Below are 26,502 nucleotides of genomic sequence, written 5' to 3'. Positions count from 1 at the left end.
TACTGCCTGAGATAAACAGTACAATCTGAGTAATCCCCGTTCCACTGACTTAGCATGCATAATTGCAGCGGTCTGAGATGCAGGCGCGCAAATGGTACTATGTCCATTGCCGCTACCATTAAGCCGATTACTTCCATGCACTGAGCTACTGACGGGTGTGGAATGGAATGAAGGACACGGCAAGCATTTAGAAGTTTTGATAACCTGGCCTCTGTCAGGTAAATTTTCATCTCTACAGAATCTATAAGAGTCCCTAGAAAGGGAACTCTTGTAAGTGGTAATAGAGAACTCTTTTCCACGTTCACCTTCCACCCATGCGACCTCAGAAATGCCAGAACTATCTCTGTATGAGACTTGGCAGTTTGAAAACTTGACGCTTGTATCAAAATGTCGTCTAGGTACGGAGTCACCGCTATGCCTCGCGGTCTTAGTACCGCCAGAAGTGAGCCCAGAACTTTTGTAAAGATTCTTGGAGCCGTAGCTAATCCGAAGGGAAGAGCTACAAACTGGTAATGCCTGTCTAGGAAAGCAAATCTTAGGTACCGATAATGATCCTTGTGAATCGGTATGTGAAGGTAGGCATCCTTTAAATCCACTGTGGTCATGTACTGACCCTCTTGGATCATGGGAAGGATGGTTCGAATAGTTTCCATTTTGAATGATGGAACTCTTAGAAATTTGTTTAGGATTTTTAAGTCCAAGATTGGTCTGAAGGTTCCCTCTTTCTTGGGAACCACAAATAGATTTGAATAGAATCCCTGCCCGTGTTCCGTCCGCGGAACTGGGTGGATCACCCCCATTAGTAAAAGGTCTTGTACACAGCGTAGAAACGCCTCTTTCTTTATTTGGTTTGCTGATAACCTTGAAAGATGAAATCTCCCTCGTGGAGGAGAAGTTTTGAAGTCCAGGAGATATCCCTGAGATATGATCTCCAACGCCCAGGGATCCTGGACATCTCTTGCCCAAGCCTGGGCGAAGAGAGAAAGTCTGCCCCCCACTAGATCCGTTTCCGGATAGGGGGCCCTCTCTTCATGCTGTCTTGGGGGCAGCAGCAGGTTTCTTGGCCTGCTTGCCCTTGTTCCAGGACTGGTTAACTTTCCAGCCCTGCCTGTAACGAGCAACAGCTCCTTCCTGTTTTGGAGCGGAGGAAGTTGATGCTGCTCCAGCCTTGAAGTTACGAAAGGCACGAAAATTAGACTGTTTGGCCTTTGATTTGGCCCTGTCCTGAGGTAGAGCATGGCCCTTACCTCCCGTAATGTCAGCTATAATTTCTTTCAAGCCGGGCCCGAATAAGGTCTGCCCTTTGAAAGGAATATTAAGCAATTTAGATTTAGAAGTCACGTCAGCTGACCAGGATTTAAGCCATAGCGCTCTGCGCGCTTGGATGGCGAATCCGGAGTTCTTAGCTGTAAGTTGGGTTAAATGTACGACGGCATCAGAAACAAATTCGTTAGCTAGCTTAAGTGCTTTAAGCTTGTTCATAATTTCATCCAATGGAGCTGTGCGAATGGCCTCTTCTAGAGACTCAACCCAGAATGCCGCCGCAGCAGTGACAGGCGCAATGTATGCAAGGGGCTGTAAGATAAAACCTTGTTGAACAAACATTTTCTTAAGGTAACCCTCTAATTTCTTATCCATTGGATCTGAAAAGGCACAACTATCCTCCACCGGGATAGTGGTACGCTTAGCTAAAGTAGAAACTGCTCCCTCCACCTTAGGGACCGTCTGCCATAAGTCTCGTGTGGTGGCGTCTATAGGAAACATTTTCCTAAATATGGGAGGAGGGGAAAAGGGCACACCAGGTCTATCCCACTCCTTGCTAATAATCTCTGTAAGCCTTTAAGGTATAGGAAACACGTCTGTACACACCGGTACCGCATAGTATCTATCCAACCTACATAATTTTTCTGGAATTGCAACCGTGTTACAATCATTCAGAGCCGCTAATACCTCCCCTAGCAATATGCGGAGGTTCTCAAGCTTAAATTTAAAATTAGAAATCTCTGAATCCAGTCTCCCTGGATCAGATCCGTCACCCACAGAATGAAGCTCTCCGTCTTCACGTTCTGCAAACTGTGACGCAGTATCTGACATGGCTCTCACCTCATCCGCGCGCTCTGTCCTTAACCCAGAGCTATCGCGCTTGCCTCTTAATTCTGGCAATTTAGATAATACTTCTGTCATAACAGTAGCCATGTCTTGCAAAGTGATTTGTAAGGGCCTCCCTGATGTACTTGGCGCCACAAAATCACGCACCTCCTGAGCGGGAGGCGAAGGTACTGACACGTGAGGAGAGTTAGTCGGCATAACTTCCCCCTCGTTGTCTGGTGATAATTTCTTTACATGTAAAGATTGACTTTTATTTAAAGTAGCATCAATGCAATTAGTACATAAATTTCTATTGGGCTCCACATTGGCCTTTAAACATAGTGAACAAAGAGATTCATCTGTGTCAGACATGTTTAAACAGACTAGCAATGAGACTAGCAAGCTTGGAAATACTTTTCTAAATAAATTTACAAGCAATATAAAAAACGCTACTGTGGGGGGGCGTGTCCGAACAGCGACTACATACAGTCGCACTTTCCCTGTGCTCTCACGGAAAATTTGATACCCGCCGGTAAAAAAAGACTTTGCAGCTAAATTACAACCATACGTGTACATGAGCAAACCTACATGTCAGCAGTTGAATCTTGGTGGTATTTGCGCTGTAATTTATGAAGTTTGAGCTCGGCATTGGACGTAAAAGGCCTAGAGCGGCGGCTCATATATAGGCAGCGCTACCCCCCTCGAGGTATTGAGGGTTTTTGCCTGGATTGGGACTCCAAAAATCTGCTTGATTTACACAACTTTCTGGAGCGCTATACCAGCAAAAAAGCGCCGGAAGAAAAGAAAATATCTTTGTTTCTTTTTAATCCTTACGGGGTAAAAATGGCCGCCATACAGGAGACAGGCCTGCAAGCACGTTTTGACCATAGTATGGAGAGACTAGAACGCTGCTTTCAAACCCTGCTTGCAAGGGCCCCATGGGACTTCTTTACGCAGGCTTATCATAAGCAGCAACAGCTCAATCAATCTATTACCACTACCAATATAAATCATACCCAGGACGTATCTGAATCTGTTGGACCTTCACTATTACCTATACGTACAAAGAGACTAACGCTCTTCTCATCACAACTGACAAGCCGCATGGCAGGAGCCTATAAAGAGGATAGCTCGTGGCAGGTTGGAGATGCTGACAATCCAGCTAAAAAGCTGCCTGCAACCCCAGCAATCAACAACGTACCTGCAGCAGAGCAAATAGCAGGCGTTATAGCCCCAAAACTTCAGGCGCTGGATGGGATCTTGATAAAGGCTAAGCAGTTGCGGGGGCCCAGGGCAGAACCCCGAGTAGCCGTATGCTTCAAGATGATCTTTACTCCGGAGTGCCCTCCCAAATCTAAGAACGCAGGGCTCCTGTCTAATCAGCGGGACGCCGCTGAAATGCTCCAACTTGAAAAAATGGAAGCGGGTGTTAACCCTATAATATCCTACTCAAACCGACGCTACATCTATGGCCTGGGCGATCAAGACTTGGACAGCGAGATGACTTTTTCTTCTGAGGACTGTGTGCTGGAACCAGGAACTGGTACTTAAATTCCCATATGGCGCACACAGCTTACTACGGGCTGTGGGAGAGATACGAATGTTACTGAACTGTTCATGTAGAGGTTGCACGTATGTTTCATTTTACTATGGCACATTTTTAGTGATAGAACGCAATTCAGCATAGTTACATATATTGTTATACCGGAGTGATACCTTTGAAGTATAACTTTATTATCTACCCGACCTGCTCCCTGAGGCTTACGGCCGGAGCCGAGGTGGGGGGTTGAAGTGGACTACAAGAGGTTTTGACTAAGAAGGTTCCAGTTTCAATGTTTTACTTTTTTTTTTACGCTTATAATGTGAATAGCGCACTGTATATATGTTTATTTCCAAAATCACACAGTGGGTTTCGCTGTCTCTATAATGTCCTTAATCACATTTGTATGTTTTCTGGGGGTTTAGGGGGGGCCCCTGGGGAGACATTCTACTATATATAATTTAAATGGGGACGTCTGGATTTAGCGGGTTGCACTGTCCACAAGTAATAAAATGTTTAATTATCTCTCTACCCCATATATTTAAGATAATCTACTGATATATAGCATAATGAGAATATCACCTAACACACAGCCCTATAGAGCGCTTAGACAGCGGAGTAATGCAATGTAATGTGCTACTTTAAAATTATGCTGACACTAAAAACCATCTCAGCGGCAAAAGAAGTATATTTGGATATTTATCTCTACTGATATCCAATATCTAGGACATGAATTTAATCTCAGTTGTGTTTGTTATCTATATCATAAAGGAGTTCCCAATTCAGGTTCATGCATCTTTCATTTTGTTAATTGGAGACAAGAATGTCTTTACAGCAATATATTCTTAGAGATGCATTTTCTTTTATTGTTTTGGTTGGTTATTTTTAAATCCCCTACAAAGTATTGTTGACATACCCAGGATCCAAGAGTGATCTATTAAGTTAATACAAGGGGAGAAAATGAGGAGAAAAGTTGATCTATCTCAGGTGCATCTTAATTTCTTAAAATGCAATGTATATGTACTTTGATGACTGTAATTTGCAACCTATGATTGTTAAAAATGTATTACTTATCCTCAATAAAAACATTTAAATATAAAAAAAAAAAAAAAACGCTACTGTGCCTTTAAGAAGCACAAAAAGCTGTCACAGTTGAAATAACAATGAACCAAAATAGTTATAGCAACCAATTTTTCACAGTAAATGTATTAAGTTAGCAAAGGATTGCACCCACCAGCAAATGGATGATTAACCCCTTAATACCCAAAAACGGATTAACAATTTAATAATTAACGTTTTTCTCACAGTCAAAACACACTGTCACAGGTCTGCTGTGACTGATTACCTCCCTCAAAATGAATTTTGAAGACCCCTGAGCTCTCTAGAGACGATCTGGATCATGGAGGATGAAGTAGACAGATTGTGACTGAATTTTTACTGCGCAAAAAAGCGCTAAAATAGGCCCCTCTCACTCATATTACAACAGTGGGGAAGCTCAAAAACTGTTTCTATGCAGAAAACAAAGATGGCCATGTGGTAAAAATCATGCCCCAATAAGTTTTATCACCAAGTACCTCACAAAAAACGATTAACATGCCAGTAAACGTTTTAAACATACATTTGAAAAGTTATGAATTGTTATTAATAAGCCTGCTACCAGTCGCTTTTACTGCAGTTAAGGCTCATACATTATTTCAGTATTAACAGTATTTTCAGAGTCAATTCCATTCCTTAGAAAAATACATTCAGTGTACACACACTCATCAGCCTAATACCAGTCGCTATCACTGCATTTAAGGCTGAACTTACTTTACATTGGTATCAGCAGTATTTTCTCAGTCAATTCCATTCCTCAGAAAAATAATTACTGCACATACCTCATTTGCAGGGGGGCCCTGCATGCTATTCCCCTTCTCTGAAGTTACCTCACTCCTCAGATGAGAACAGCCAGTGGATCTTAGTTACGTCTGCTAAGATCATAGAAAACGCAGGCAGATTCTTCTTCTAATGCTGCCTGAGAATAAACAGCACACTCCGGTGCCATTTAAAATAACAAACTTTTGATTGTAGAAATAAACTAAGTTAAAAAACACCACAGACCTCTCACAGCGACCTATCTAGTTAGGCTGCAAGAGAATGACTGAATATGACATGTGAGCGGAGGAGCTATATAGCAGCTCTGCTGGGTGATCCTCTTGCAGCTTCCTGTTAGGAAGAGATATATTCCATAAGTAATGGATGACCCGTGGACTGACTATACTTAACAAGAGAAAAATATACTGAACATACCTCAAAGCAGGCAATCTGCAGACGGTCCCCCCAACTGAAGTTTTCTTTCCATACTCTTCAGTTATGTGTGAGAACAGCAATGGACCTTAGTTACAAACCGCTAAGATCATCAAACCTCCAGGCAAAAGTCTTCTTCTAATTTCTGCCTGAGAGTAAAAACAGTACAACACCGGTACCGTTTAAAAATAACAAAAAAACTTTTGATTGAAGGTAAAAACTACACTAAGTCACCACATCTCTCTTGATACTTCCTTTCTTGTCGAGAGCTGCAAGAGAATGACTGGGGGTGGCAGTTAGGGGAGGAGCTATATAGACAGCTCTGCTGTGGGTGTCCTCTTGCAGCTTCCTGTTTGGAAGGAGAATATCCCACAAGTAATGGATGAACCCGTGGACTGGATACACCTTTACAAGAGAAATACTCCTAGGAGTATCTGACTAGCCATGTGGAAACTAGGCCCCAAAAAACGATTTATCACCCTCAGAGAAAAAACGTTCTTTCTATATAACATGTAAACGTTTTGTCACTAAGAAATATGAGTATTAATTACAGCATGATCTAGCAAAATGGAATTTATATTACTTATCCATTACAGCCCGTATAAACGTTATTAAAACCATTATATTTCCAAAATTTTTATTTTTACTTCAGAATCTACCCCTATTATTGCAGAAGAAAGACATCAATAGCTATAATAAGGCTTGTGCTTTTTTTATTTGGGGGAAAAAGACTTCACGTATTGCATTTAACAAGTTGACTCAGGAGAAGCAGTTTGGGGGTTTTTCGTGCCCAAATATAAAATATTATAATATGGTTTCCCTGGTCAAATTCGGGATAGATTGGCTCAGCAAATCAGACTATGTCACTTATTATGACCATGAAACAGAACTAATTAAACCATTCAATCTGCAGGCTGTGCTCCACCACCCATATAAACAACTACCAAGTAATGTAAGCAGATTAATTACAATTGCAAATATAGTGTTTGCATGGCAGATATTTTGTAAAATACTGGGGACAGAATATCAGATTTCTAGATTGCTTCCGATCTGTGGTAACCCAGCCTTTTCACCAGGATATACCAATAAGTTATTTTATACATGGAAAAACAAAGGGCTGATTTATGTATCTCAATTGAAAGAATTACAAACCGGGCCAATCAGAGCGTTTGCAAATTTAGCATGTGATTATAATTTACCATCTCAACATTTCTATGCATATTTACAGGTTCGCCATTTTATAAACGACTATGAAAGAAGGTTTGGTGAGCACTGGGCTCAAACAAATATTGAGGCAGGTATCACGCTATATAAAGCAGGTATTCGATCAATTTCAATTTGGTATCAGTATATTATGAGTCAGGAAGGAGAATCGCATATTAATCAGTGTAAACAGAAATTCGTAATTCATTTTCCTCAATTGCAAGATAAGGACATAACGGATAGCTTAGAAAGAACAAGAGAGGCAACGGACAGAATTAATTTAAGAGTATCTCAGTATAAGGTAATAAACAACTTCTATCTAACTCCAGCCAGAATTGCTAAGTGGTCTCAAATACAGGTGGTCTGTCCCAAATGCTATAAAGTAAATGCGGATCTGCTGCATTACTTCTGGACTTGCCCAAAAACTGTGCAATTTTGGAGTAAAATCCAATATTGGATAAATAGAAAAGTGAGAGACATGATAAAACTGGAGGCAGAACATATATTTTTTCTGTATCCAACGCAAAATATAGGAGACAGATTATTTATAAACACAGCGATTCTGATTGCAAGGAACCATTTATGTAAAATGTGGAAGCATAGAAATCCTCCTTCTATAACCGAATTTGTAAATTCCATGAGAAGCCAGATTATGGTAGAGATAATAGGACTGGATAAAGGGGCAGTTAAACAGGTTACTATATTTTTCAAGAAGTGGAAAAAGTATATCTACGGTGAATCTACAACAGTCCAACATTATATTCTATCCCCATTCCAAGATTCTATACCCTTTCTAGAATTAACTTTAGATGGATCACTACCTTCAAATTGGGTACATAGCTAATAAGGTGTGATTACTAACAGGAGTAAAAGTAAGGTGGAATTTAATGGCAGTTTTCAAAGTGTGTTTTTTTTCCTTTCCTCTCTTCTTTCCCCCCCCCCTCCCAACTAAAAATATGTTGGGATGGATATGAGTAATATCCATATAGGAACATGACTGGATTGAGATATAGATAAAGCAGGAGAACTCAAGATCCGGGCTAAGGAACAGACTAAATCGGGTTAGGGGTAAGAGATTGTAAATAAGTGTTCCTATAAATTGAGTAAGAGAATAGATAAACGGTATTGGAGGGAGAAGCTGAGATATTCCAATAAAGTGGATTTGTAATATTTGGATTGGTACGGAAAGTCCAAGTAAATTAGAAATTTATTTTTTCAGTTATTTTATCTTGACTGTTTAAGAATCAGATGTATCATATTTATGTTTTTGGAATGAAATGTATTCATTATCTCATTTTTCTGTCTGTAGCTTCACCCCCAATAAAATAAAAAAAACTATTAAAAAAAAAAAAAAAAAAAAAAAAGGAAATATGAGTATTAACATGAATATTACCCTTTTTTGTAAGCATGATCCCAGTCGTTGGTAAATCACTGCATCAGGCTTACCTCAATTATACAAGGCTATGTCAGCATTTTCTAGATCTTATCATCTCTCTAGAAATAAATATACTGAACATACCTCAAAGCAGGTAATCTGCAAACCAGTCCCCCAACTGAAGTCTTTCCCATACGCTTCAGTTATGTGTGAGAACAGCAATGGACCTTAGTTACAAACCGCTAAGATCATCAACCTCCAGGCAGATTCTTCTTCTAATTTCTGCCTGAGAGTAAAACAGTACGACGCCGGTACCGTTTAAAAATAAACTCTTGATTGAAGGTAAAAACTACACTAAGTCACCACATATCTCTTATACTTCCTATCTTGTCGAGAGTTGCAAGAGAATGACTGGGGGTGGCAGTTAGGGGAGGAGATATATAGACCGCTCTGCTGTGGGTGTCCTCTTGCAACTTCCTGTTGGGAAGGAGAATATTCCACAAGTAATGGATGAACCCGTGGACTGGATACACCTTACAAGAGAAACTTTAATTACACTTGTATGTAGTGTGTATATCTTATTAAAAAAGGCAAAGTAAAGTGTGTTAATATAATCTCACAAAGTTGTGTGTGTTGTTTTTTTTAACATTTCTGAGACTGGTCAAATTATTTAACCGTGAAATTAAGCCGATTTTTCAAAGCAAACAAACAAAAATGATTTGTCCCTTTCTCTCTTTGCTGCATCATCTACTTTCTTCATCTTTGAGTGTTTTCTAACTATTATGGTTTTTCTACATCTATAAACTAACATTTGGAAATGGGAAAAGCATTGCTAGTAAGTTGGGAAAATATTTAATGCAAAACCAAGCAGCAATTTTAGGTTATTTTTTTTAATCCAGCTGGTATTGTGTTCACAAAAATATAGTGTATCTGTTGCATACTTAAGTTAATGTCCGTAAATTAAACAAGCACTGTCTAAGGCCTAGTTTACATTGAGGTGGTATATTTATTGTGGAAACTTATAATAATAAAAAAAAAAAACTTTATCTCCCCTACCATACCATTAACTAGGATCTTGCACTGGGAACTACTATACTCTTAGAGAAGGGTCACTACATTACGCTTTAGAGAATGGCAAACTGATATCACACTCACAAATACAGGAAAGAAATTAGATATTCTCTTTATGGTTCAGATACAAATTAATTTATCCACTTTGTGTCTACCCATAAGCATAAAGTAGACATGCACAGAGTTATAATTTTTTCGAACAATTATGAACTATGACATTAAACCCGAGGCACATAGTGCAGAATTATATAACATTAGCTTAGCTCCAGATTTCTAAAGTAAAGGGTTAAATAGATATCACGCAAAGAAAACAGAACGTCGCTCTTGGCTCTACTGAGCGGGTCTGTTTTTTTCTCCTAAGCGCATCTTGGCACGCTGTCTAATTACAGCTGCAGGTTATGTAGGGTTAAAACACTAGATTTGGTTAAGCTCTGATAAGTTTTAGATGAGCTTACCCCCTCCAAAACTACTGTAGACTAAGTCTACCATCTGAGGTAAAAAACAGGAAACCAAAGGCACACTGTTTTGGAGCCAAAATGTTACCTAATCTTCCTTGGGAGAGCAGGGGGAACGGGCTGATTTGTTTGCATAAAAACATAATTTATGCTTACCTGATAAATTCCTTTCTTCTGTTGTGTGATCAGTCCACGGGTCATCATTACTTCTGGGATATAACTCCTCCCCAACAGGAAATGCAAGAGGATTCACCCAGCAGAGCTGATATAGCTCCTCCCCTCTACGTCAGTCCCAGTCATTCGACCAAGAATCAACGAGAAAGGAGTAACCAAGGGTGAAGTGGTGACTGGAGTATAATTTAAAAGATATTTACCTGCCTTAAAGACAGGGCGGGCCGTGGACTGATCACACAACAGAAGAAAGGAATTTATCAGGTAAGCATAAATTATGTTTTCTTCTGTTATGTGTGATCAGTCCACGGGTCATCATTACTTCTGGGATACCAATACCAAAGCAAAAGTACACGGATGATGGGAGGGATAGGCAGGCTCATTATACAGAAGGAACCACTGCCTGAAGAACCTTTCTCCCAAAAATAGCCTCCGAAGAAGCAAAAGTGTCAAATTTGTAAAATTTGGAAAAAGTATGAAGCGAAGACCAAGTTGCAGCCTTGCAAATCTGTTCAACAGAGGCCTCATTCTTAAAGGCCCAAGTGGAAGCCACAGCTCTAGTGGAGTGAGCTGTAATTCTTTCAGGAGGCTGCTGTCCAGCAGTCTCATAGGCTAAACGTATTATGCTACGAAGCCAAAACGAGAGAGAGGTAGTAGAAGCTTTTTGACCTCTCCTCTGTCCAGAATAAACGACAAACAGGGAAGAAGTTTGGCGAAATCTTTAGTTGCCTGCAAGTAGAACTTGAGGGCACGAACTACATCCAGATTGTGTAGAAGACGTTCCTTCTTTGAAGAAGGATTTGGACACAAGGATGGAACGACAATCTCTTGATTGATATTCCTGTTAGTGACTACCTTAGGTAAGAACCCAGGTTTAGTACGCAGAACTACCTTGTCTGAGTGAAAAATCAGATAAGGAGAATCACAATGTAATGCTGATAACTCAGAGACTCTTCGAGCCGAGGAAATAGCCATTAAAAATAGAACTTTCCAAGATAACAATTTTATATCAATGGAATGAAGGGGTTCAAACGGAACACCTTGTAAAACGTTAAGAACTAAGTTTAAACTCCATGGCGGAGCAACGGCTTTAAACACAGGCTTGATCCTAGCTAAAGCCTGACAAAAGGCCTGGACGTCTGGATTTTCTGACAGACGCCTGTGTAACAAGATGGACAGAGCTGAAATCTGTCCCTTTAATGAACTAGCTGATAAACCCTTTTCTAAACCTTCTTGTAGAAAAGACAATATCCTAGGGATCCTAACCTTACTCCAGGAGTAACGTTTGGATTCGCACCAGTATAGGTATTTGCGCCATATTTTATGGTAAATCTTTCTGGTAACAGGCTTCCTAGCCTGAATCAGGGTATCAATAACCGACTCAGAAAAACCACGCTTTGATAAAATCAAGCGTTCAATTTCCAAGCAGTCAGTTTCAGAGAAGTTAGATTTTGATGTTTGAATGGACCCTGTATCAGAAGGTCCTGTCTTAGAGGTAGAGACCAAGGTGGACAGGATGACATGTCCACTAGATCTGCATACCAAGTCCTGCGTGGCCATGCAGGCGCTATTAGAATCACTGATGCTCTCTCCTGTTTGATTTTCGCAATCAATCGAGGAAGCAGCGGGAAGGGTGGAAACACATAAGCCATCCCGAAGTTCCAAGGTGCTGTCAAAGCATCTATCAGAACCGCTCCCGGATCCCTGGATCTGGACCCGTAGTGAGGAAGTTTGGCGTTCTGGCGAGACGCCATGAGATCTATCTCTGGTTTGCCCCAACGTCGAAGTATTTGGGCAAAGATCTCCGGATGAAGTTCCCACTCTCCCGGATGAAAAGTCTGGCGACTCAAGAAATCCGCCTCCCAGTTCTCCACTCCCGGGATGTGGATTGCTGACAGGTGGCAAGAGTGAGACTCTGCCCAGCGAATTATCTTTGATACTTCCATCATTGCTAGGGAGCTTCTTGTCCCTCCCTGATGGTTGATGTAAGCTACAGTCGTGATATTGTCCGACTGAAACCTGATGAACCCCTGAGTTGTTAATTGGGGCCAAGCCAGAAGGGCATTGAGAACTGCCCTCAATTCCAGAATGTTTATTGGAAGGAGACTCTCCTCCTGATTCCATAATCCCTGAGCCTTCAGAGAATTCCAGACAGCGCCCCAACCTAGCAGGCTGGCGTCTGTTGTTACGATTGTCCAGTCTGGCCTGCTGAATGGCATCCCCCTGGACAGGTGTGGCCGATAAAGCCACCATAGAAGAGAATTTCTGGTCTCTTGATTTAGATTCAGAGTAGGGGACAAATCTGAGTAATCCCCATTCCACTGACTTAGCATGCACAATTGCAGCGGTCTGAGGTGTAGGCGTGCAAAAGGTACTATGTCCATTGCCGCTACCATTAAGCCGATCACCTCCATGCATTGAGCTACTGACGGGTGTTGAATGGAATGAAGGACACGGCATGCATCTTGAAGCTTTGTTAACCTGTCTTCTGTCAGGTAAATCTTCATTTCTACAGAATCTATAAGAGTCCCCAAGAATGGAACTCTTGTGAGAGGAAAAAGAGAACTCTTCTTTTCGTTCACTTTCCAACCATGCGACCTTAGAAATGCCAGAACTAACTCTGTATGAGACTTGGCAGTTTGAAAGCTTGAAGCTTGTATTAGAATGTCGTCTAGGTACGGAGCTACCGAAATCCCTCGCGGTCTTAGTACCGCCAGAAGGGCACCCAGAACCTTTGTGAAGATTCTTGGGGCCGTAGCCAATCCGAATGGAAGAGCTACAAACTGGTAGTGCCTGTCTAGGAAGGCAAACCGTAGATACCGTTGATGATCTTTGTGAATCGGTATGTGAAGGTAAGCATCCTTTAAATCCACTGTGGTCATGTACTGACCCCTTTGGATCATAGGTAAGATTGTCCGAATAGTTTCCATTTTGAACGATGGAACTCTTAGGAATTTGTTTAGAATCTTTAAATCTAAGATTGGCCTGAAAGTTCCCTCTTTTTTGGGAACCACAAACAGGTTTGAGTAGAACCCTTGTCCTTGTTCCGACCGCGGAACCGGATGGATCACTCCCATTAATAACAGATCTTGTACACAGCGTAGAAACGCTTCTTTCTTTATCTGGTTTGTTGACAACCTTGACAGATGAAATCTCCCTCTTGGGGGAGATAATTTGAAGTCTAGAAGGTATCCCTGAGATATGATCTCTAGCGCCCAGGGATCCTGAACATCTCTTGCCCAGGCCTGGGTGAAGAGAGAAAGTCTGCCCCCCACTAGATCCGGTCCCGGATCGGGGGCTCTCGGTTCATGCTGTCTTTGGGGCAGCAGCAGGTTTCCTGGCCTGTTTGCCCTTATTCCAGGACTGGTTAGGTTTCCAGCCTTGCCTGTAACGAGCAACAGCTCCTTCCTGTTTTGGTGCAGTGGAGGTTGACGCTGCTCCTGTTTTGAAATTCCGAAAAGGACGAAAATTAGACTGTCTAGCCTTAGCTTTGGCTTTGTCTTGAGGTAGGGCGTGGCCCTTACCTCCTGTAATGTCAGCGATAATTTCTTTCAAACCGGGCCCAAATAAAGACTGCCCCTTGAAAGGTATATTAAGTAATTTGGACTTAGAAGTAACATCAGCTGACCAGGATTTTAGCCACAGTGCTCTACGTGCCTGTATGGCGAATCCTGAGTTCTTAGCCGTAAGTTTGGTTAAATGTACTACGGCCTCCGAAATGAATGAATTAGCTAGTTTAAGGACTCTAAGCCTGTCCATAATGTCGTCTAGCGTAGATGAACTAAGGTTCTCTTCCAGAGACTCAATCCAAAATGCTGCCGCAGCCGTAATCGGCGCGATACATGCAAGGGGTTGCAATATAAAACCTTGTTGAACAAACATTTTCTTAAGGTAACCCTCTAATTTTTTATCCATTGGATCTGAAAAAGCACAGCTATCCTCCACCGGGATAGTGGTACGTTTAGCTAAAGTAGAAACTGCTCCCTCCACCTTAGGGACCGTTTGCCATAAGTCCCGAGTGGTGGCGTCTATTGGAAACATCTTTCTAAATATTGGAGGGGGTGAGAACGGCACACCGGGTCTATCCCACTCCTTAGTAACAATTTCAGTTAATCTCTTAGGTATAGGAAAAACGTCAGTACTCGCCGGTACCGCAAAGTATTTATCCAACCTACACAGTTTCTCTGGTATTGCAACGGTGTTACAATCATTGAGAGCTGCTAAGACCTCCCCTAGTAATACACGGAGGTTCTCCAATTTAAATTTAAAATTTGAAATATCTGAATCCAATCTGTTTGGATCAGAACCGTCACCCACAGAATGAAGCTCTCCGTCCTCATGCTCTGCAAGCTGTGACGCAGTATCAGACATGGCCCTAGTATTGTCAGCGCACTCTGTTCTCACCCCAGAGTGATCACGCTTGCCTCTTAGTTCTGGTAATTTAGACAAAACTTCAGTCATAACAGTAGCCATATCATGTAATGTTATCTGTAATGGCCGCCCAGATGTATTAGGCGCCATAATATCACGCACCTCCCGGGCGGGAGATGCAGGTACTGCCGCGTGAGGCGAGTTAGTCGGCATAACTCTCCCCTCGCAGTTTGGTGAAATTTGTTCACATTGTACAGATTGACTTTTATTTAAAGTAGCATCAATACAGTTAGTACATAAATTTCTATTGGGCTCCACCTTGGCATTGGAACAAATGACACAGATATCTTCCTCTGAGTCAGACATGTTTAACACACTAGCAATAACTTGCAACCTGGTTATAATCTTTTTTAGCAAAAACGTACTGTGCCTCAAAGAGGTACTTAAACGATTAAATGACAGTTGAGATAATGAACTGAAAAAACAGTTATAGCATCAACTTTAAAATAACACAACTTTTAGCAAAGGTTTGTTCCCATTAGTAAATAACAATAACTAAATTTGACATAAAAAATTATAGAATAACGTTTTTATTCACAGTCAATATAAAATTCTCACAGCTCTGCTGAGAGAATGTACCTCCCTTCAAAGAAGTTTGAAGACCCCTGAGATCTGTCAGTGAACCGGATCATGCAGGAAATATAATAGTAGCTGACTGGAAATTTTTGATGCGTAGCAAAGAGCGCCAAAAACGGCCCCTCCCTCTCACACACAGCAGTGAGGAGAAACGAAACTGTCACAATTTAAAGCAGACAACTGCCAAGTGGAAAATAATGCCCAAACATTTATTCACTCAGTACCTCAGCAATGTGAACGATTCTACATTCCAGCAAAAACGTTTAACATGATAATATTTATTAAAAGGATTAGTGACCTTTAACAGAGTAGTTCCGGTGAAATACCATTCCCAGAATACTGAAGTGTATACATACATGTCATTATAACGGTATAGCAGGATTTTCTCATCAATTCCATTCAGAAAATAAAAACTGCTACATACCTCAATGCAGATTCATCTGCCCGCTGTCCCCTGATCTGAAGCTTTTACCTCCCTCAGATGGCCGAGAACAGCAATATGATCTTAACTACTCCGGTTAAAATCATAGTAAAAAAACTCTGGTAGATTCTTCTTCAAACTCTGCCAGAGAAGTAATAACACGCTCCGGTGCTATTGTAAAATAACAAACTTTTGATTGAAGTCATAAAAACTAAGTATAATCACCATAGTCCTCTCACACATCCTATCTAGTCGTTGGGTGCAAGAGAATGACTGGGACTGACGTAGAGGGGAGGAGCTATATCAGCTCTGCTGGGTGAATCCTCTTGCATTTCCTGTTGGGGAGGAGTTATATCCCAGAAGTAATGATGACCCGTGGACTGATCACACATAACAGAAGAAATATGTTTTTGATTTTTTTTTTATGGTTTACAAAGATAGATAACACCTTCTCCAGCTTTGCATAACCAACAATTTTATATTAATATACTTTATAACCTATACATTTGCCTGTTTCTAAGCAACAGTGGGCCGACCCTTATCTCAGTGATTTTTAAATCTTGCAGAACAGCTAGACAGTGCTTGTTCATGTGTGCCACATAGATAACCTTGTGCTCACTCCCGTGGGTAATAATGGTTATGCAAGAACCAGCACTGACTGGCTAAAATGCAAGAATGTAAAAAGCACTGAGATAAGGGTCAGTCTGCAGTGGCTAAGATACAGGTAATCATAGGAGGTAAAAAGTATATTAATATACTGCAATAGTGTTGGTTATGTAAAACTGGGGAAAGTGTAATACACGGATTATCTATATTATTAAACAATTATTTAATATACACTGTCCCTTTACTTAAAGACTTTCCTAAAAGTGTTGTAGAAGTAATTTGGTTCATCTGTCAGCATCCCCAGGCTATGTGAATCATGTTTACATGTCCATATTCATAGCCTGTATGCTATGAAGGTGCATTGTACTTACCAGTCAGCAACTTCATCTACCATGCTAACTTCAGCTGCAGAAGACTGCTTCCAGTAGACAGGCCCATCTGAGGGGTTGCAAGGATATGTGAAAGCACGTCCACTCTAAGCAAAAAGATTGGTGGATAAATCCACATTTTATCTGGGAGGTCTGCGACATCTTCTCACTGGAAGAATATTCTCACTGCCAGGATGCAAACTCCTGTCTACCTCTCTGCGGAGGAAATAGGGTCTCAAGTAAGATAGAGAACCCCATTCTATATCTTGTAGATCAGCTTGTCAGAATTTACTTCACTCCATCTTGGAAGCAAACATTTGACTGAGGGTTTATGAGAAAGTGGGAGGAATTAAAACTGGAATGTAGGGGTGTTTCTGCGTCCTCCTAGTGGACTGAAGTGTAATCCCACATGTGATGGCTTATGGACCATCCTATGAAAGTAATAGAGTTGCAAATTAAAGCAATTTTCTTGGCTCACCCCAAATGCATGCAAAACTTCATATCACCTTAAGATGTATTAACCCCTTAACGGCCATGACGTATCCTGTAAGTCGCTAATCGTTAAAGGTTTTTTTTTGGCCCATATTAGTGTGGGCAAGACTACTCTATTTTGACCTCCAAGAGGCCTCCTGAAATAATGCTGTCTCGCCACTGGCGGCTAGGCAATATAAAAAAAACAAGTCCCATTGAAAGACCAGTGGGAGATCCCAATATTTTTGTAATAAACTGTTTAAAAAAAAAAGCGTGTTTGACACATAATTGTTCAGTTACACTGGTGTTGACAATCTCACACAATTGTATCAAGCAGTTTTCTGTATTCCAGGTCCTAGCATGCCATTTTGAAGGTGTGAACAACAGACACTTACCCATGCTTAAAGATTCCCTCTGAAAGTCCTTCGTCAGGTGCGACCTTTGTGTCATACAATAGACATATCTTTCTAGCACATACCAGCACATCTCATAATAAAATGGGTAGCGGAATTTAGTGGGAACCTGAAGAGAAGAAGTTATCATTAATATAAACAAGTTTGGAGAGAGACAACACACTTCATTCAGCAGGAGCTTTAAAGAAAGCCTACACTTACCCTTGTCCTATCTTCAATGCTGTATATTCGCAGTTGCATTGGTATGTTAAAGCTGTGCAGAAAATTCCCTCCAAATACCAGGGTGTCCTGCGGTGTGTACACAGCATGAATCCACCCTTTGACAAACAGTACAAGAATAAGACTTTACAATAAAATGGTCTGCACTATGATTTGAATCCAATGATAAAAACAGATGATCGTAGGGACACTGTGCTGTAAAATTGTATTCCCCTTAATGTGTTCCCAATTACTTGTTATACCAGCTGCAGAGTATAAAATGTATGGGAAATTACTCCTTTAGGTTTATTTTTTTGAATAAGAAAATATTTGCTTTTGCTCATTGAAAATACAATCCATTTAAATGATCTGACCTTGCAGACAGAGCAGACATCTAATCTATCTATACAGATGTGCCTTCTCTTTTTCTGTACAGAAAGGTTGATACTTAAAAGGGATATTAAATAGTGTTCCTTTAGTAAAAATCTAATATTTTACAGTAAACATAGAAGAAGAAAAAAAACTGTTTACCCGATACTTTTTTTTTTCCCATGGTGGTCTAGAGTCCACAATCCATAACCTCTTGGCCACTAGGAGGCGGCAAAGAAACCCAACATTCCACAAGATTTATATCCCTTTCATCTCTCTGGTAACCTAGTGTAAAGCCAAGAAAAGGAAAAAATAATAGGAAAGGACAAAGCTGGGTAAATGAAGTGCATATGAAAAGGGATGCCAACTGGAAAAAAAAACATAAAAAAGGTTGGTCTCGTGGACTCTCTCCACCATGAAAGAAATTAATTTATCAGCATAAATTTTGTTTTGTTTCATAAGGTGGTGAGAGTCCATAAGCCAATAACCTGTGTTATCAAATAACAAAGCTGTAGAGACCATAAGAAAATGGGAGGGAAAAAGTTAAGACAGGCACATATTGACCATCTATTCAAGCAACATAAAACCCCAAAAATTTCTTTCACGATTCAGACAATACAATTTTTTTTTAAAAAGTTCCAATTTACTTCTATCAGATTTGCTTTGTTCTTGTTATTCTTTGTTGAAGAGATATCTAGATAGGTAGCGTGCATGTCTGGAGCACATGAAAGTGATGCCATCTAGTGCTCTTACTAACATATAGTATTGTTGTAAACCAGTTACCATATAGTACTCCAGGTACACGCCTAAACTTACCTAACTGCTTTTCAAAAAGGATAACAAGAAAAAACAATTTATGTAAGCACTTACCTGATAAATTAATTTCTTTCATATTGGCAAGAGTCCATGAGCTAGTGACATATGGGATATACATTCCTACCAGGAGGGGCAAAGTTTCCCAAACCTCAAAATGCCTATAAATACACCCCTCACCACACCCACAATTCAGTTTAACGAATAGCCAAGCAGTGGGGTGATAAAGAAAGGAGTAGAAAGCATCAACAAAGGAAATTTGGAAATAATTGTGCTTTATACAAAAAATCATAACCACCATAAAAAGTGTGGGCCTCATGGACTCTTGCCAATATGAAATAAATGAATTTATCAGGTAAGTTCTTACATAAATTATGTTTTCTTTCATGTAATTGGCAAGAGTCCATGAGCTAGTGACATATGGGATATCAATACCCAAGATGTGGATCTCCACTCAAGAGTCACTAGAGAGGGAGGGAATAAAATAAAAACAGCCATAATCTGCTGAAAAAAAATTAATCCACAACCCAAAAATATAAGTTTATTTCATTTGAAAGAAAAAAACTTAAATCAAAAGAAGAATAAAACTGAAACAGCTGCCTGAAGAACTTTTCTACCAAAAACTGCTTCTGAAGAAGCAAATACATCAAAACGGTAGAATTTAGTAAGTGAATGCAAAGAGGACCAAGTTGCCGCTTTGCAAATATAATCAACTGAAGCTACATTCTTTAAAGCCCACGAAGTGGAGACTTATCTAGTAGAATGAGCTGTAATTCCCTGAGGCGGGGCCTGACCCGACTCAAAATAAACTTGATGAATCAAAAGTTTCAACCAAGAAGCCAAGGAAAGAGCAGAAGCCTTCTGACCTTTCCTAGGACCAGAAAATAAAACAAATAGACTGGAAGTCTTCCTGAAATCTAGTAGCTTCGACATAATATTTCAAAGCTCTTACCACATCAAAACAATGTAAGGAACTTTCCAAAGAATTCTTAGGATTAGGACACAAGGAAGGGACAACAATTTCTCTACTAATGTTGTTAGAATTTACAACCTTAGGTAAAAATTAAAAAGAAGTCCACAAAACTGCCTTATCCTGATGAAAAAAATCAGAAAAGGAGACTCACAAGAAAGAGCAGATAACTCAGAAACTCTTCTAGCAGAAGAGATGGCCAAAAGGAACAACACTTTCCAAGAAAGTAGTTTAATGTCCAAAAAATGCATAGGTTCAAATGGAGGAACCTGTAAAGCCGTCAGAACCAAATTAAGACTCCAAGGAGGAGAAATTGATTAAATAACAGGCTTAATAAGAACTAAAGCCTGTACAAAACAGTGTATATCAGGAAGTATAGCAATCTTTCTGTGAACTAAAACAGAAAGAGCAGAGATTTGTCCTTTCAAGGAACTTGCAGACAAACCCTTATCCAAACCGTCCTGAAGAAACTGTAAAATTCTAAGAATTCTAAAAGAATGCCAGGAGAATTTATGAGAAGAACACCATGAAATGTAAGTCTTCCAAACTCTATAAAAAATCTTTCTAGAAACAGATTTACAAGCTTGTAACATAGTATTAATCACTGAGTCAGAGAAACCTCTATGACTTAGTAGTAAGCGTTCAATTTCCATACCTTCAAATTTAATGATTTGAGATCCTGATGGAAAAACGGACCTTGGGATAGTAGGTCTGGCCGAACGGAAGTGGCCAAAGCGGGCAACTGGACATCCAAACCAGATCCGCATACCAAAACCTGTGTGGCCATGCTGGAACCAGAAGCAACACAAATGATTGTTCCATGATGATTTTGGAGATCACTCTTGGGAGGAGAACTAGAGGCGGGAAAATGTAAGCAGGATGATAACACCAAAGAAGTGTCAGCGCATCCCCTACTTCCACCTGAACATCCCTGGACCTGGACAGGTATCTGGGAAGTTTCTTGTTTAGATGAGAGGAAGGCTATTTCTACTCTTGCTAAACGTACCACTATTCCTATGGAAGATAGTACTTCCTTTTAAGGATCCTTAGATAGGAAGCTTGAATCTTATCTAAGAAAGGCCTATTTATATTCAGGTCATCTTCTCAGACCTGCAATTTCTTTGGCTGATGTTGTGGCTGCATCAACCTTCTGGTTGGAGAATTTAGCGCAACAGGAATTGGATTCTGACTTATCTAGCATTATTCGCCTTTTGCAATATGCTAATCATTTTATTGTGATGCAATTTTTGATATTATCAAAAACAGAATTTATGTTTACCTGATAAATTACTTTCTCCAACGGTGTGTCCGGTCCACGGCGTCATCCTTACTTGTGGGATATTCTCTTCCCCAACAGGAAATGGCAAAGAGCCCAGCAAAGCTGGTCACATGATCCCTCCTAGGCTCCGCCTACCCCAGTCATTCGACCGACGTTAAGGAGGAATATTTGCATAGGAGAAACCATATGGTACCGTGGTGACTGTAGTTAAAGAAAATAAATTATCAGACCTGATTAAAAAAAACAGGGCGGGCCGTGGACCGGACACACCGTTGGAGAAAGTAATTTATCAGGTAAACATAAATTCTGTTTTCTCCAACATAGGTGTGTCCGGTCCACGGCGTCATCCTTACTTGTGGGAACCAATACCAAAGCTTTAGGACACGGATGAAGGGAGGGAGCAAATCAGGTCACCTAAATGGAAGGCACCACGGCTTGCAAAACCTTTCTCCCAAAAATAGCCTCAGAAGAAGCAAAAGTATCAAACTTGTAAAATTTGGTAAAAGTGTGCAGTGAAGACCAAGTCGCTGCCCTACATATCTGATCAACAGAAGCCTCGTTCTTGAAGGCCCATGTGGAAGCCACAGCCCTAGTGGAATGAGCCGTGATTCTTTCGGGAGGCTGCCGTCCGGCAGTCTCGTAAGCCAATCTGATGATGCTTTTAATCCAAAAAGAGAGAGAGGTAGAAGTTGCTTTTTGACCTCTCCTTTTACCGGAATAAACAACAAACAAGGAAGATGTTTGTCTAAAATCCTTTGTAGCATCTAAATAGAATTTTAGAGCGCGAACAACATCCAAATTGTGCAACAAACGTTCCTTCTTTGAAACTGGTTTCGGACACAGAGAAGGTACGATAATCTCCTGGTTAATGTTTTTGTTAGAAACAACTTTTGGAAGAAAACCAGGTTTAGTACGTAAAACCACCTTATCTGCATGGAACACCAGATAAGGAGGAGAACACTGCAGAGCAGATAATTCTGAAACTCTTCTAGCAGAAGAAATTGCAACTAAAAACAAAACTTTCCAAGATAATAACTTAATATCAACGGAATGTAAGGGTTCAAACGGAACCCCCTGAAGAACTGAAAGAACTAAGTTGAGACTCCAAGGAGGAGTCAAAGGTTTGTAAACAGGCTTAATTCTAACCAGAGCCTGAACAAAGGCTTGAACATCTGGCACAGCTGCCAGCTTTTTGTGAAGTAACACAGACAAGGCAGAAATCTGTCCCTTCAGGGAACTAGCAGATAATCCTTTTTCCAATCCTTCTTGAAGGAAGGATAGAATCTTAGGAATCTTAACCTTGTCCCAAGGGAATCCTTTAGACTCACACCAACAGATATATTTTTTCCAAATTTTGTGGTAAATCTTTCTAGTTACAGGCTTTCTGGCCAGAACAAGAGTATCGATAACAGAATCTGAGAACCCTCGCTTCGATAAGATCAAGCGTTCAATCTCCAAGCAGTCAGCTGGAGTGAAACCAGATTCGGATGTTCGAACGGACCCTGAACAAGAAGGTCTCGTCTCAAAGGTAGCTTCCAAGGTGGAGCCGATGACATATTCACCAGATCTGCATACCAAGTCCTGCGTGGCCACGCAGGAGCTATCAAGATCACCGACGCCCTCTCCTGATTGATCCTGGCTACCAGCCTGGGGATGAGAGGAAACGGCGGGAACACATAAGCTAGTTTGAAGGTCCAAGGTGCTACTAGTGCATCCACTAGAGCCGCCTTGGGATCCCTGGATCTGGACCCGTAGCAAGGAACTTTGAAGTTCTGACGAGAGGCCATCAGATCCATGTCTGGAATGCCCCACAGCTGAGTGACTTGGGCAAAGATTTCCGGATGGAGTTCCCACTCCCCCGGATGCAATGTCTGACGACTCAGAAAATCCGCTTCCCAATTTTCCACTCCTGGGATGTGGATAGCAGACAGGTGGCAGGAGTGAGACTCCGCCCATAGAATGATTTTGGACACTTCTTCCATCGCTAGGGAACTCCTTGTTCCCCCCTGATGGTTGATGTACGCAACAGTTGTCATGTTGTCTGATTGAAACCGTATGAACTTGGCCCTCGCTAGCTGAGGCCAAGCCTTGAGAGCATTGAATATCGCTCTCAGTTCCAGAATATTTATCGGTAGAAGAGATTCTTCCCGAGACCAAAGACCCTGAGCTTTCAGGGATCCCCAGACCGCGCCCCAGCCCATCAGACTGGCGTCGGTCGTGACGATGACCCACTCCGGTCTGCGGAATGTCATCCCTTGTGACAGGTTGTCCAGGGACAGCCACCAACGGAGTGAGTCTCTGGTCCTCTGATTTACTTGTATCTTCGGAGACAAGTCTGTATAGTCCCCATTCCACTGACTGAGCATGCACAGTTGTAATGGTCTTAGATGAATGCGCGCAAAAGGAACTATGTCCATTGCCGCTACCATCAAACCGATCACTTCCATGCACTGCGCTATGGAAGGAAGAGGAACGGAATGAAGTATCCGACAAGAGTCTAGAAGTTTTGTTTTTCTGGCCTCTGTCAGAAAAATCCTCATTTCTAAGGAGTCTATTATTGTTCCCAAGAAGGGAACCCTTGTTGACGGAGATAGAGAACTCTTTTCTACGTTCACTTTCCATCCGTGAGATCTGAGAAAGGCCAGGACAATGTCCCCTTTTTCCAATCCTTCTTGTTAAACACTAAAAAACTCTAAGCCATCTCCGTGGAGATGTTGCCTGTACAACGGCAAAGAGAATGACTGGGGTAGGCGGAGCCTAGGAGGGATCATGTGACCAGCTTTGCTGGGCTCTTTGCCATTTCCTGTTGGGGAAGAGAATATCCCACAAGTAAGGATGACGCCGTGGACCGGACACACCTATGTTGGAGAAATTGATGTTAGATCCATGTCCTTAGCTATTTTAGCTAGAAGAGTTTTGTGGCTTAAATCTTGGAATGGTGATATGACATCTAAATCTAGATTACTATCTCTTTCTTTCCAAGGTAATAATTTATTTGGTTCTCAGTTGGATTCTATTATTTCAACTGTCACTGGGCGATGGGAGTTTTTCTGCCTCAGGATTAAAAACCTAAGGGTAAATATAAGGCTTCTAACCATTTTTGTTCCTTTCGTCAGAATAAGGGGGAGGTAGGAGATGAATCTCTACGACCGATAACAGAGAACCCATGAAATAGACCCCCATTAGGGAAATCATCGTATTCAATAAGTGATACTCCCTTCATGTCCCTCTGACATTCGCTGTACTCTGAGAGGAATCGGGCTTCAACAATGCTGAGAAGCGCATATCAACGTAGAAATCTTAGCACAAAACTTACTTCACCACCTCCATAGGAGGCAAAGTTTGTAAAACTGAATTGTGGGTGTGGTGAGGGGTGTATTTATAGGCATTTTGAGGTTTGGGAAACTTTGCCCCTCCTGGTAGGATTGTATATCCCATATGTCAATAGCTCATGGACTCTTGCCAATTACATGAAAGAAATAATTTGATAATAAACGTAAAATTGGAAAGTTCTATATGCATCATGAAAGAAAAATGATAGGTTTTATGACTAAGACTTTACGGCTAAACACCTTTCTCGAAGAGACAAAAAGGAAAATAGCAATGATTTCTTTAACAGAATATTCCTCTTCAACTCATTCTCCTGAGAGCGGGTTCTATGGAAGTTCTTAGTCCCGATAGCCTCATATGCAATTGTAATAATCCCTTTTGGAAATGGTTCACTATACATGCTTGAGGGAAAGAGTGCTAACTGAATCTGGTACGGTATCTTCGACTCCGGTCTACAGGGAGGTAACAACTGAGTGACCAGTCAACTCAATCTTATTTGTAAAATATACTTCAGTACAGCGGTTGTGGACTCATGAATTTTTTACACATCAGTCAATCTGCAAGGCCTCACTTCCTCTCCTCAGTGACCTGTGATGCTGCTGGCACTAAAACGTGCTGTTTTCATATGGATCCCTTTACCTGTTTGTGTGGATTTTAATATGCTTATCAAATAAAGTGTGTGTGTGTGTGAGGGGGGTGTTTATAAACTTCCCAGCTGTTCTCCTAGTGTTTCCTGGTATGACTAACCCTCCCTATTTCTTTAAAAAAATTCCCTCTCTCTCTCTTGCTAACTCCTATTGTATTAATACTTACTATACACTTCTCCTCTAACCCGGAAACTCTCATCCTTTCCTTTTTTTTTTCCCCCTCTTCATTGCTATAAGGGCCGTTGTACCCCCTACTATAATATGTGTTTTATTTTATTTGAATGTTATGCATTTGTTCAAATGCTAGGATGGTTTTCAGATTTAACATAGGTTTAGTTATAATAAAGGCTACGCCACTGGCTCATAATTATGAGCAGTTTTGACCTTTTATTGCCAACGATTTTGTGCTGTGTCTTACTTACATTAATGGTCTATTTTGTACATTTGTATTTGATGTTTATTCTATTTCTTGTAGAGCTGGCGGGGGGATGCGAATTTTGATGACCCCCCACCATTTTCTTTTTCTAATCTAGACTGTCTTATCCTGCACCTAGAACACATAACGGCCTTGCTATTGTGTCACAAGCCTTTATCTGCCTATTATTTATTAGATTAAGGGGGTATATCCTGTTATTTATATTTTTATCCTGTTCCCCAACCCCCTTATTCCCCCTTTTTCCTTTTTTTTCCCCTTCTCTTCTGGAGGTCGAGTCCATATTTACCTCTCTCTTTAACAATGGTGTTGATCAAATTAGCCATCTTAAATACCCAGGGATTAATTTCCCCCACTAAGTGAAGTCTACTTGCTGGGTACCTTCTAATGCATGACATCAAGATAGCCATTGTTCAGAAAACTCACTGGACTCTTTTTTTTGCAACTCTAAAACCTTCCCAATCTGTGTAAAGCCCGCCTACCCTACTGAGAAAGGGAGGGGAAGTGATACTCATTGATAGATCGGTATTGTGTGATGTACACTATATTGAGAGGGACCGTAAATGCAGATTCCTTATTATGATATGTAAACTAGATTATATACAATTTACACTTGTTTCCCTATATGCTCCCAAATCAAACCAGATATAATTTTTGAAAAAGCTACTCCCCCTAATAGATGGTCTTGAAAGGCCAGTTACTAATGGGTGGAGAGATCAATTTAGTATGGGACCCATCTATGGATTAAAAACTTTCGAAACATAGAACTGACAGAAGCACTGCCTCCCAAGCAATTTTGTAATCGCATGTTTCAATACAATCTACATAATTCATGGAGATGTTTATCTACCACCGAGAGAGAATATACCTTATTTTTCAAAACCCAAATTGTCTTATTCTAGATTGGACTGCTTCTTCTGCAATTCCTGGTTATTGGACAAATGTATCTCCCCCTAAAATAACTATATGCCCCTGGTCTGACATGGTC

At 40.8% G+C, this 26,502-nt stretch overlaps 1 protein-coding gene across 1 annotated transcript in view; it reads right to left on the bottom strand.

Moving 5' to 3' along the window:
• The window catches only part of LOC128640449 (lysine-specific demethylase 2A-like), a 153,494-nt gene that overhangs the window by 75,871 nt on the left and 51,121 nt on the right, over positions 1 to 26,502 (bottom strand). The window contains exons 3-4 of the mRNA XM_053692928.1: positions 17,677 to 17,792; positions 17,458 to 17,584 (exon numbers count right to left, since the gene is read on the bottom strand). Coding sequence (XP_053548903.1) covers positions 17,458 to 17,584; positions 17,677 to 17,792 — 243 coding nt within the window. The remainder of the gene's footprint in view (positions 1 to 17,457; positions 17,585 to 17,676; positions 17,793 to 26,502) is intronic.

The sequence above is a fragment of the Bombina bombina genome, chromosome 9 (assembly GCF_027579735.1).
Source record: "Bombina bombina isolate aBomBom1 chromosome 9, aBomBom1.pri, whole genome shotgun sequence".
NCBI lineage: Eukaryota > Metazoa > Chordata > Amphibia > Anura > Bombinatoridae > Bombina > Bombina bombina.
This window is presented reverse-complemented; position numbering and strand designations above follow the sequence as displayed.